Raw genomic sequence first — 12699 nt, forward strand, 5'->3', positions numbered from 1 at the left:
CTTTGTTAAGGTTTGAAAAGGAACTTCACAGAGGGATTTAAGAACTAAAGAGGATGAGGAGGCCAGGCTGGGAGACGCAACTGGCAGTGGGCCAACTCCACAGCGAAGTACTCCGTCTCCGTGTGGTTGCCTTGTTTGGATGCAGGAAGCTGGGTTGGGTAATAGATAACAGCCAGCACACATGCCTCGATCCCTTTAGTGACTCACACCAACACTTGCAATGTGTTAAACCATCTGTTTTTATTCCAGTCTTTCTAACAGCGTAGCCGACTGGTCTGGAAGAGGCATGGCCCCTCTTTCATTGCGGTACGCCTGTTCTTTTCTCCTTACCCTACGCCAGTCTGTCTTTGATCCTCCAGATACCGCTAGCACTTGCTCAGAAGCAGCACAGGTCAAAGCCCAAAGCCCAACAGCATCCCTTACAGCAGCTGGGGTGGGGGAGGGGAGGACTCAATCACTGCAGCAAAAGGCGGCCATGGCATTTCAGTTACGGCTCGCAGGCAGGTAGCCGTTTTACGTGCCCTCCGTTCAGCCACATGGAAATGAGAGAAGGAATCCAAGCTGTGCAGGTGCCAAGGATCCACAGGAAGGCGTCCATTTCAGGAGGTGGAAGGCTGCAGCTGCCCTTTGTAAACATACTCCAGGGCTGTGGCAATGGTCCGCATATCCATCTCAATGCTGCGTGCCCAGTTTTCCACGTCACCAATCTCCTGCCCAGAGAGAAGTAGTAATGATCAAACCTCTATCTCTTCATTTTTCAATTTTGCGCATACTTGCATGCACCCCCATCCCACCCACCCCATCTTCCTCCCAGACACTGTGTTGGAGCTAAACATCTTCTACTCTTCCCAGTTGTCTTGGCCTATGAACAGGAGACTTCAGCGCATGATATCCAGAACATGGAGACCCACGTTTTAGCAGGACTCCTCTGTCCATCTAGACTTGCTGCCCCTTACATCTTGAAATTCATACCACCTCTTTTTTCAAAGCCTTTCTCAAACCATCTCTTCCTTTCACTCAGGGTTGGGCAACATATGCCCTCCCACCAGTCCACTGCTGTGGCTTTTGGGGTATTCTTTTAAAACAAAAAAAGGGGGGGGGGAATCGCAGCTACAGAGGTTTTGAACAGGCAGGTTCCCCTTGTTCTTAAGCTAAATTTCTCCATTTTAAACCTCCTCAGTGGTTTGCTGCCGAATTTTGGTAGCAAACTGCATTCCCCATTCCCCCTTTTGGCCCCCTTTTTGCCAGTTTGATGCTGCTGCCAGGGAGAATTGCTTCCCCCCCCCCCCCCCGCAACCGACCACCCAAAATTGCTCATCCCAGCTTTGGCTTAACTTCTCAGTGCAGCGACCTGCATTTTCTCCCATTTACCCTCATCTCTTCATGGACAAGGGACCTGTGTATCTCATGCTATTCTGCCAAATGCCACGTACATTGATAGTGCTGTATTAAGAATAATGACACTTCACAGGAAACTTTCAATCGCTGGTGACTCCAGTTTTAATAGGTTGTGCCGTTATTAAGGGAGAGAAGGACAACACAGGCCGGCAGACTCTGCCAGGGTCAGACATGACTAGGCTTGCTAGAGTGCCACTTACATTTAGGAGAGTCCAGTGTTGCAGAACATAAGACTCCCAACTTTGAAAAACGCTACAGTCCCGTAAACACTACAGCTATAAATTGTTCTTTATTTTTTGAAGGGCAGATACGATACCCCCAAATCCATCCCATTTGGGATGGAAAAAATGTACAGGCACTCATTTCGGAGACAGATTGACATAGACTGATTCTTTTCTCTCTTGCAGAATGAATATATTGCCCGTGCCCAGCAGGTGGGGCTCTCCAAATGGTTATTGTCAGGATTATCTATAGTTTGACATAGCCAGAAATGTGTGTTGCATGACTACAATCGTATCAGTGCCCCTATCTTTTTAAAATAGTTATTTTTGGAGAAATGCTGCACTGAAGAGAAATAGATATGGACTCCTGCTTTTCCTAGTTTCTACCCCACCCAACACTCTCAGTTAACGATTCCAACCAGGGGTATCTTCACTCTGCTATCCCCCACCTATAACTTCTTGTTCTCCTTCTCGCCTGTAGGTTTCCTGTACTTCCCACAAAACCCCTCACAGTCCACCAGGCTACCTTTGGCTGTTGCAGCTTCAACTCCTTTCTGGTACCTGCTCTCCACTGTGCTGCCTCAGTGGAGAAAAAACCAAGCCAGTGAACTAACGCACATGATTTTTACCCTTCTGATAATACTGAGTGGTATTTGGGGAACAGGGCACGCGTAGGCAGACTGGCCCCTCACTGGGAACGGGAGAAGTACTTGGGGTAGCCAGCTGATGTTAGACAGAGGCTGTGGACAAGTGTTTCGCCTGACTATTGCCAAGGACAGAGCTGGGCAGAGTGCTGGTGTTGAAATAGGGGCAGTGCAAACACTGAGGAGGAGAGAAGGAATGCCTCTGACAGGTCCTATGGATGTGGCTCCATCCCAATTTTGCCAGGCATTAAACAGGTGCGGAAGGGCCGCCAGTGTCAAGGAAGTTTCAAAAAGAGTCAACCGGTCAAGTTACATGTTATCTTGCACTCTTTCTCCTTTGCAAAGTGTGCTCTAGAAGAGAAGGTGATTTGCCCTGGGGAAGGAGTGGGAGGGATAGGAAACTTGAACCCTTTCCTCTGACTGCAACTCCCCACCCCTTGCCCTGCACCGCTTTTACTCTAAAAGACTTCTGTATTTATGAGGTAGACGCGGCTCTAGAACACTTGCCAAGGGAAGCTTACAGGGTAGGGAAAGGATTTAAGCATTCCCCTTTTCTCTCTCCAGTGCAAATCCCCACCTCCTAAGGGTGCCTGGTAAGAGACAAGGGGCTTTTATGGCTTTGGTACACACAGCTGCAGTATAATGGGAAGTTCGCCGCTGAAGTAAAAAAATAATCCACAAGAATACACACGTAGGCGATACATGTATGACATGGGTAAGAATTTCCCTCCGCTCATGCATGGTTACAGGGCTCCTTCCTTCAGCACTGTCAACCAGCAACACCTCTTTCATTGCCCTCACGAGACACTTCAACACCATGTTTTCAAGCACTTCCTGGAATGTCAGAAGACGAATGGCCAATGCCTAGCTAAGAAGGAAAACCTGCTGCCCCTTAACCCACCCAACAAAAAAACTAGGCGATAGTATAAATAGCAGCTGCGTGACCCCCTCAGTCTGTTGCTACTGTGTTGGGACCCCAACATGCTGCCCGCCACTGTGTCCAGACCTAGTGGTTAATTCACTTCTTTTTTTTAGAAGTGTGCACTGTCAGAGCTCAAGCCTACCTGGAAACTGCACCTTCCAATCATGAAGCCCAGAGATCTGGGACTAACTGTGGTTACTCAATGATGAGTCAAACACATACTGAACATGCTCAAAGGCTAATTCATCACTGTTTCATCTGTTCCAGGGCCAAGCCCTGGTACACACCATGTTCTTCATATCCATGACCCCTATGTCTCTCCCTCTCTATAAACCTACCTGTGGTTCCTACCCTCCACCCCACCCCATCCATCAAGTTGAATCATGTCCTTTTCAGCTGATCTGGGTGCTTCTGTGTAAGAAACTTGTCTCCCCCATTTGTGTAGACATCCCACTGACCTTCAGAGCTTGATTGAAGTTTTCCACCATACTGATCCACTGGCCTGTCTGCTTGGCAAACTGAGCAGCCTGGATCTGCAGCGTCTTCACCTCATGGTCAAGTTTTCTCTGGTTGACATAGGCCTGTGCCACCCTAGAGCGGGGGGGGGGGGAAAGGCTCTGCCATTAATTGGAGACAAGCAGGGGTGGAAAAGACGTTCCCCTTCATTAAGCCCTCCACCAATGTATTTTCTGCTCCACTCTTCACCAAACTGAGCGGCTTCCCAGCTCAGAGCAGGCTAACCCCAGGGGCAGAGGCAGGCGCTGGGAGTCTGTAAGTGGGTAAGTTCCCAAGCTCTAGTGGATTTAGTGGCTAAGCAACATCTGGGAATCATTATAAAGCACTAGGAGCATCTGGATCCAATCATGACTGCGGCGAAGAAGGCAGGTGAAGGCGGATGAGTGATTTCCCTTACCAAGGGAAATGAAGGAATCACCCAAAGAAGGGTGGATATTGGGGATGGGCTGGTTAGAATACTAACAAGTGTGGCCAAAGGAAAAAAGCCTGTAGACTCCCACACTAGTTCCAAGATCGGTTGCTGAACTAGTGCCAGAGGAAGAGAGTAAATGGATTTAAAGTAGTTCAGAGGATACCTTTTATTAGGATAATTGCTTTTTTAGGGTAGCAAGCTTCGAGGTTGCACAGAGCTCCATTCCAAGAAATAATGAAGCCCCTCTTGCCTTAAGAATAGTTCAATGCTACTCATAGTCTGAGTTCAGATGACACGCTAATCAACTGGGGGGAGGGGCAATACGAACAGAATGGGAAGCAACTGTTGATTAGCGTGTCGTCTGAACTCAGCCATTAACTTGGCACTAACCCTCCCAAAACTACTCACTCATGAGATGACACCAAAACTATCATATGCTCCAGATAGGAACAGCCAACTTGCTGGAGAAATGCCCTATTTTGCTTCACTGAGCTGTCTTCAGGTACCAGGGTCTGTACGCTTCTATCAGTTCCTGATGGGTATGTATGCAGAGTGGAAGGAGAAAAATGAACCAAGTAGAAAGAAACAGAACGCTGGAGCGCTGACACTCAGCATGCTACCTCTTCTATTCTAAGCCCAAGCTGAGCATGGAACACAAGCTTCTGAGGGAGCAGAAGGGGCCAGCTTTACTGCAAGCCATCCAGAGGCTACTCATACAGCCATCAGTTTGATGTAGTTGTACCAACAATTCACACCCAGGGACAAAAAAAAGGGTCTTGTCATCATCAACTTTCTTCTTGGGCACATCAGTACCTCTCCACCTCACTACTGGGTGGAACTCTGCTTCCTGAGACCTGGAAGATGTGAGCTGCTGTTTCAAGCCAGGACTTGTCTTGAAAACTGATGACTGGCCTGGCAAGATACAAATAAAAGCAGAACACCGCTAGTGGTGTGCTGCCACTGGAGTGCAGGCAGAGGGGTCAGTCTCCCTTTGACGAGTTCCAAGGCCAAGACCAGAAAGGCTGCTGGAACTCTGCCACATAAAGATCACCCTGTGGAACTGAAATCAGAGGATAAGTTTGTCCATGCTGATTGTGTGCTGCTTTTTTCTTTTCTTTTCTTTTTTAACAACCTTAAGAGGAACTTGGGATATCCAAGTGGAGAAAGAGGCTGAAATATTTTACAATCCTAGGTAACTTAATACAAGAGTATAGTGTTCTTGTAACTTAATACAAGAGTACAGTGTTCTTCACTTTCTCTAGTTTTGAGGTGAAGCAAGTTTCTAAGAAAAGAAAGCAGATCTGTGGAAACGTTGGGCAATATCCAACAGAGCCATTGCACAAGTCACCCCTCCCGCTGATTCCGTTACGCTAGTGGAACATACAGCTTTCACAAAGGAGATTTAGGAAGCTCTGAAATGAGTGGAAATACTAGTTTCTGGATTGGGACAGGTCAGCAGAGCCCGCTTATGCAAACTCCGCTGACTTGCCCCATTCCAGGAACTAGCGCAAGCAGTGAGTCTCACTTGGAGAACGGAATCAGTGGGGGAGCAATGAAATCAGCAGCAGTGCAGTGCCCCACTGGATACTGTCCTCTGGCTGCTGAACATGACTCATTATCCATTCATATGATGTTTACAACGTTGGGTGCTAGGCTATGGTTGGTTTCCATCTTTTGGATAAACTAGTCTCCTGTTTCTTAGACTCTTTTCCCCAAAGCAAACAAATTATCCAACACGTACGTATTTCATGTAAACTGTTGAGAGATACTAAGCAATATTTATTAATAATAAGGAACTGCCTTGCATTTGTTCTTTGAACGACATGCAATTATATATAATCTTCTTAATGAATTCAGTGTTTGATAAGAATCTAATCTGTGTCGTTCTCTGAATAACAGCCTTTAACAGCTAGTCATGAACCGTTGTTCCTGTCTGTAATGAACTGGGTCAATTAATGAACTATTGTGTACTGATCCAGTACCTGCTTTAATCAAGTGGGTGATTATACAAGTGTCAGCTGCATAATCCGAGGTACTACTGAGAACACATCTTTAGTTTTCAGTAAATTATTACAATCTACTATGTCCCCTTCTTTAATGAATTAATTAAGACACTTAATAGCTTAATTCATTCATTAACATTTTCTCCAATTAATGGGTAATTGAACTCTTTCCATAAATGGGATATATGTTCAGGAAATAACTCTTCATGACATAAGCTGATACATTTTTCTTTTCTTTTCTTGGGATATACATTTGATCAAATTGCTAAAGCTTGGACAGAAAAGCTGGGTTAAATCTGGGGAACAGGATATTAACTATTCTAGTGCAGACAGTTTCCATAGGAAGTTGAGACTGACTTTTGGTATTGTACTAGAGAGGGATTTCTCACCATAAACATTTCACTGTACATGTTTTCAACTTATAAACGTTAACAGTTTAAGTTGGGGATGGGCAGAAGGTAGCTCTCCAGACTTTTTGCAACACAACTCCTGGCATTCCTGCCCACTGTCTATGCTGGCAGTGGCTTATGGGAGTTGAAGTCCAAAACATCTTGAGGTCTACCTTCTGCCCATTTCTGACCTGGTAAATCATACGAAGTTCTTACAATGGTTAAGAATATCAGAAAGCTAATTTTGCATATTTACAAGAGACTCTCATTAGTAAGCTGTATGCAAGAGAAATAGTTTGTGTTTGTAATAAAACTTAATTTGATACTACTTCTTGGGAATGTAAGGAACTCCTTATAGATAAAGGAGGGAAATATGTCATAACTAAGGGTAGATTTATGTGTGTGTTTCTGTACCCCCATCTCCAGGCATGGAAATGGTGTAACTGGAACCCAAGTAACTTGTCCAGGGTAGCTGAATAAAGCAAGAGCTTGGGAACAGTAAAGCAATTCCTGCTTCAAAATAGCAGGTGGGAAACAGGGCGGTGAAAAGGATGCACGCTTTCTGCACAGGAATAATGACATCTGAAAATTAACTTCAGGTGTTTTTATAAACTCATTGATCACTCTAAAAGCTGTTCTGTTCTCTTCCTCTCTCCAATTTACACTATGTGGCAATATCTCGGGGGGGGGGGACACGACCTAAGCAATACTTGCCAAGTCATTTCTCCCATCACCCCAAACAAACACTATGGCCTTGCAGTGCTGTTGAAAGCCCCTGGGGAAGGCAGGGTCAGAAGAATTAAGTAGTAAAGGCAACTTCCTCCCTCCTCATCAGCTAACCACAGAGCTAGATGGCGCCAGCAGTAGAGACTGGACATGGCTTGTCGAGGAGAGGAGTCATGCTATAAAAATGTAACAACTTCCACTTTCCATGTAAATAAATAATACTACAAAAGCAGGAGGCGGGGGGGGATGGGACAGTCTGCAGCTTGGAGAAAGCACTGCGTTACTATCACTTCCATCCACCTTTAAAAATATTGTTTCTTACAATAGATAAGAATATACAATGTGACTTGAGCCACAAATGTTAAGCACACAAAAACCTGGTAAGAATGCCCTTCAAACCACCATGTTAGATCTTTCTGATGCAAAGAGTTTGCGCCTTGGATGTTATGCCTGTATTATTCTTTCTGCTTTGTGGTGACCATGGATCCCACTCCAAGACAATAATCAAAATACTGAGGGCTATGATCTTATGTTTTTAGAGCAACAATTCTCATAATCATATCAAGCATTCTCAAATGAAGGCGAATTGCTTTGCTGAGTAAAACAGAGGTCCTGCTCAAGGCAATAATTGAAGGAACTGCCAAGCTAGCTCAGTCAGAAGAATTGTCTAGACCAATATTCAGCTCCAGGCAACTTAAAAAGTGCAAGACCCTCACACTAAGATGATGTAGAGATCATTAGGGAAAAGATTGAAAATAAAACTGCCAAGATCATAATGCCTTTATACAAATCTATGCTACAACCACAATAAATATTGTGTACAGTTCTGGTCACATCTTAAAAAGACATGGAAAAGTTGCAAACAAGGACAACCAAAGGACTGTTACAACACTCCAATGAGGAAATGTTTGGGGTGTTTAAGTTTAGGGGGGAAATGCAAATAAGGGGGGACATGATAGAAGTGCATAAAATTATGCATGGTGTGGAAGAAGTGGATGGAGAGAATTTTTCCTTTGCTCTCAGAATACTAGCACCCGGGGTCATCCCATGAAGCTGGTGGAAAATTAAAGACAGGTAAAAGGAAATACTTTTACTCGTAGTACATAATTAAAGTATCGCAAGATGTCGTGATGGCCACCAACTTGGATAGCTTTAAAAGGGGATTAGGCAAATTCATGGAAGGAAAGGCTATTAATAGCTACTACCGTATTTCTTCGACTGTAAGACGCACACTAATTTCAGTACCACCAACTGAAAAAAACACCCCTAAGACACACTGACGATTCTAAGATGCACCCCATTTTTAGAGATGTTTATATGGGGGGGGAAGTGGATCTTAGAATCGAAGAAATAGGGTAGTAATGATGGCTATATATTATCTCCAGGATCAGATGCAGCATGCCTCTCAATATTGGTTGCTGGGGAACATGAGTGGGAGAGGGCTATTGATTTCATATCCTGCTTGTGGGCTTCCCACAGGCATTTGGCTGGCCACTCTGGGAAACAGGATGCTGGACTAGATGGGCCCTTGGTCTGATCTAATGGGACGGTTCTTATGATGGAATACAATTTTACTTTATTAGAACTATAGAATAGTAGAGTTGGAAGGGGCCTATATCAAGCCCAACCCCCTGTTCAATGCAGGAATACACTTTAAAGCATCCCTGACAGATGGCTGTCCAGCTGCCTCTTGAATGCCTCTAGTGTGGGAGAGTCCATGACCTCCCTAGGTAATTGGTTCCATTCTTGCACCGCTTTTAACAGTCAAGAAGTTTTTCCTGATGTCCAGCCGGAATCTGGCTTCCTTTAACTTGAGCCTGTTATTCCGTGTCCTGCACTCTGGGAGGATCGAGAAGAGAACCTGGCCCTCCTCTGTGTGACAACCTTTCAAGTATTTGAAGAGTGCTATCATGTCTCCCCTCAATCTTCTCTTCTCCAGACTAAACATGCCCACTTCTTTCAGTCTCTCCTCATAGGGCTTTGTTTCCTGACCCCTGATCATCTTTGTTGCCCTCCTCTGAACATGCTCCAGCTTGTCTGCATCCTTCTTGAAGTGTGGCGCCCAGAACTGGACGCTATACTCAAGATGAGGCATAACCAGTACTGAATAGAGGGGAACCAGTACTTTGTACGATTTGAAAGGTATACTTCTATTAATGCAACCCAAAATAGCATTTGCTTTTTTGCAGCCACATCACACTGTTGGCTCATATTCAGCTTGTGACCTAAAGTAGTAGTGCACTCAATTTCTGTTGAGCTCCCAGAGCATAACTTAGAGGCCTATAACTTGTCCGACTGCTGTAGAATGCACATCCATCACTGGAATTTTATGTAGAACAAGGGTAGGTGGGCAACCTGGTGCCCTCCAGGCTATATTTGAGTATGTAGGGGCCCAACATCAGCAACCACGACCCACGGTAATTTGTAGAAGAACACAACCAGAGCTTGTGTTGCACTTTTGGCTACTGCAGTCTCATAGCCAACAGTGAAACTGCTTTTGAAACAGTGGTGTGTCCTATTGGACGTGGGAGCTGCGCTGTGAGAAGTATATCAACAATTCTGACTGTACACAGGGTTTCCTTTCGAAAGTGCCTACAAAGCTCTCTTGCACTGCGGCCAATTTGCAGCAATTACAGCAGAATGTTGTGTGGGAGGTGGTGGTGGTCACATAACAGCATGATTCTCACACCGCTTATTTTGGACAGTAGAAATAGCCAAATTGGAGGCTAACTGCCATGCTCTGATATCAGCTTAATTTCCACTGTGCACTCAGAACTGCAGGCTAAAGCTAATTTGTGTTGGGATAGTAAGTTAGCTGCAACTAATGGGCAGGCCTAACTGGTCACAAAGCCAGGAGGGGATCTCTAATTCCCAAATGATTTTCTGAGCAGACTGACACTGTTTCTGGAGCAAGGCTGAGCTAGACATAAAGTGGAGTATCTATCCTCAGGTTTGGCAGCATTTCCTATTCTGGTGCTGGAAATCCTGGCCCCATTACAAGCAAGCTACAGAACTCCTGGGCTCAGACACATCATGTGCGAGGGACTTCTTCAGGCCAACTACAGACTATAGAAAAGGCTAACTATACAACGGAGAGGAAGCTTTCCATGTCCATTCCTCATAGGACCTAATTTTGCCACATCTATCCCCCAAACAAGACCAGTTTTGTTACCAAGCAACAAAATGACAGCCATAACACCTAACACTTGTCTAGCATTGTAGAGTGCTATATACTCTTGTAATCCTAAGAAAAGGTTATAAGGTAGGTCAGTAGTATTACTGCCGTATTGAAAATGGGAAGCTGAGGCCGAGTGGTTTGTTGAAGGCCACCTAATGAGTTTATGGCTCACAGCTTATACTCTTAGCCACTATACTTCCTCTCAATGCCAATCCCTTGCTAGGGAGTAGTTCAGCAGCCTAAAGGTAGAAAATAAGGATCAAACAACATGTTACTTTTAAGACATAACTAGCATGTTCGTTTTTTCTTCCTCAAAAGTAAACATAAGGGACCCAATTGGGACCCCAGCACAGTTAAATTCATTTCAATGGATCATTTTTTTGGCAATGCAAATTGGAGGTTGTGATATGGATCAGAACCCCAGTGGAGGTCATGGTTAGCTTTGATCCAGTTTACATCCTCTATGAATACTTTTGAGTAAAAGGAAAAAAGCCATAAATGCTAGCTATGTCTTTAAAATAACATGTAATTTGACTCTAACTCAAATGCTGTAATAGCAATGTCCATACATGCAATTATTAACAAAGCTTGTTTGCAGCCATGATTCCCCACTGCGCAATATCACTTACCCTACATTCAAGTGGTCAACCAGGGCTTCTGTTAAACAAGTGGCTGCAGCAATGGCCTCTCGCCGCCGCCTTTCTAGAGAGAGAAGCAGAACCCTTCAGTATTGTCTTAAAGTTCAATACTTTTTTGGGGAGGGGGGCTAAGGAAGCATCTGTATCAGCACTCTCGTCATGTGTCATGTCACTGGTCCTCCTTGCTGTCCTAGTACAAAACTTCATATACATCTGAGCTGCTCTTCTCTGAATTACATGCCTGAGATATTCATTTTTCCTACTCTCAAACCCGAAGGTGCTTCCAGACGAGGATTTTATGATGCCATCATCCTGCCTCACTCATGGAATTTTACAGGAGATCTGGATGTCATCGTCTCCCACTTGTAACCCTCTCATGTTTTACCACTACTTCCTCCATCTTTTTTTCTTACCACTAAAGTCTTTTAAGGAAGACAGAATACCTGCACAGTGCATTTTGTTCGGTTATGCTCTATCTGGAAGCACCTTTAACATGTACTATTGCACATGCATCCTAATAGTTTTATAACAGTATGCCAGAAGGGAGCAGAAGGAAAAGTAGCACTGAGGCAGAATCAGATGTGGTTTGTAATTTAGGGGCTGTTAGCAGATAAAGTGACATTGTGCCCATGGGAGTGGATGCACAGGTTCAAAAATACTTCTGGTCTGGACATTCCAAAGCATTAGGAGTGCTCTGTCTGCACTGCATTTTCCTTGCTGCTGCACACTGAGCACCACAACCAATTCTATTTTATTTTTACAAATAGGTCAAAATTTGGTAAAATTTATGTAAATTTGGTGGGGTTCAAAGCCCGTGAAATATACATGGCAAAATCTGTGTAACATTTCTATGCAGCGCTCAGATGTACTCACGATAAACAGAGCAAGTTGATAGACGAGTACTTATTATTTTAAAGCAGAGCAGCTGGTACCTACACGCGCCCACCTCCTGCTCCCAATGACAGGCCCTTGGGCCAATAGAAACAGTCCAAAGTTGACGCAAGGGCGTTCCATTGGTGGGAGGTTGTTATGGCGACATCCAGAGCAAAGGCCCGCAAGCCCCGGACCCCGCGCCTTTTCGCACCTTTTCAAAAGCTAGTCGCACTAACTCGAGCCCGAGGCTTCAGAAGAGGCGCTAGGCCGCTCACCTTGTAGCTCTTTCCTCTCGCTCTGTTTCGCCTGGTGCTCCCTCAGCAGCCGGGAGAGCATGACTAGTCTTGAGCAGCTCCAAGGGTTGGGGCAGCTGAAGAGGTTTCCTCGCTTTCTTTTCCTCCTCGTCATATGACTCCAGCCGCGGTCACATGACTCACTAAGGTCGCAATTCTATGCATGTTTAGAAAGAAACAAAGTCCTACAACTCCCAGCATTCCCTAGGAAGCCATGCTTTGGATTGAAACACAGTTATCCGCCGTCAAACCCCACTCTGTCTTTTTAACAGCTTCGTCACCGCTGCGGTAATATAACGAATGCAGTTGAGTCTGGAGACGCAGTGACAGGGGCATGCTTTGCCAGTTGAATTTCTGCCTGTGACCTAGGATGCGAAAAGGCCCAAGGCACGGAGATACAGCCGAGGGGACTGGCGTCTGAAGAGCAAGCAGCACTTGTCACATAATACTAAATTGCCCTGAAGAAAGGAGCTGTGTGGTCCGAAG

General features: G+C 45.1%; 1 protein-coding gene across 1 annotated transcript; it reads right to left on the minus strand.

Moving 5' to 3' along the window:
• Positions 1-215: 215 nt before the first annotated feature.
• Positions 216-12356, minus strand: BLOC1S1 (biogenesis of lysosomal organelles complex 1 subunit 1). Its single transcript, XM_063123168.1, has 4 exons — positions 12196-12356; positions 11039-11111; positions 3644-3776; positions 216-710 (listed from the first exon to the last, which is right to left on the minus strand). The coding sequence occupies exons 1-4, from the start codon at positions 12326-12328 to the stop codon at positions 600-602; spliced, it is 450 nt and encodes a 149-aa protein (XP_062979238.1). The 5' UTR covers positions 12329-12356; the 3' UTR covers positions 216-599.
• Between the last annotated feature and the right edge of the window lie 343 nt (positions 12357-12699).

This window comes from Elgaria multicarinata, chromosome 3, assembly GCF_023053635.1.
Source record: "Elgaria multicarinata webbii isolate HBS135686 ecotype San Diego chromosome 3, rElgMul1.1.pri, whole genome shotgun sequence".
NCBI classification, from domain to species: domain Eukaryota; kingdom Metazoa; phylum Chordata; class Lepidosauria; order Squamata; family Anguidae; genus Elgaria; species Elgaria multicarinata.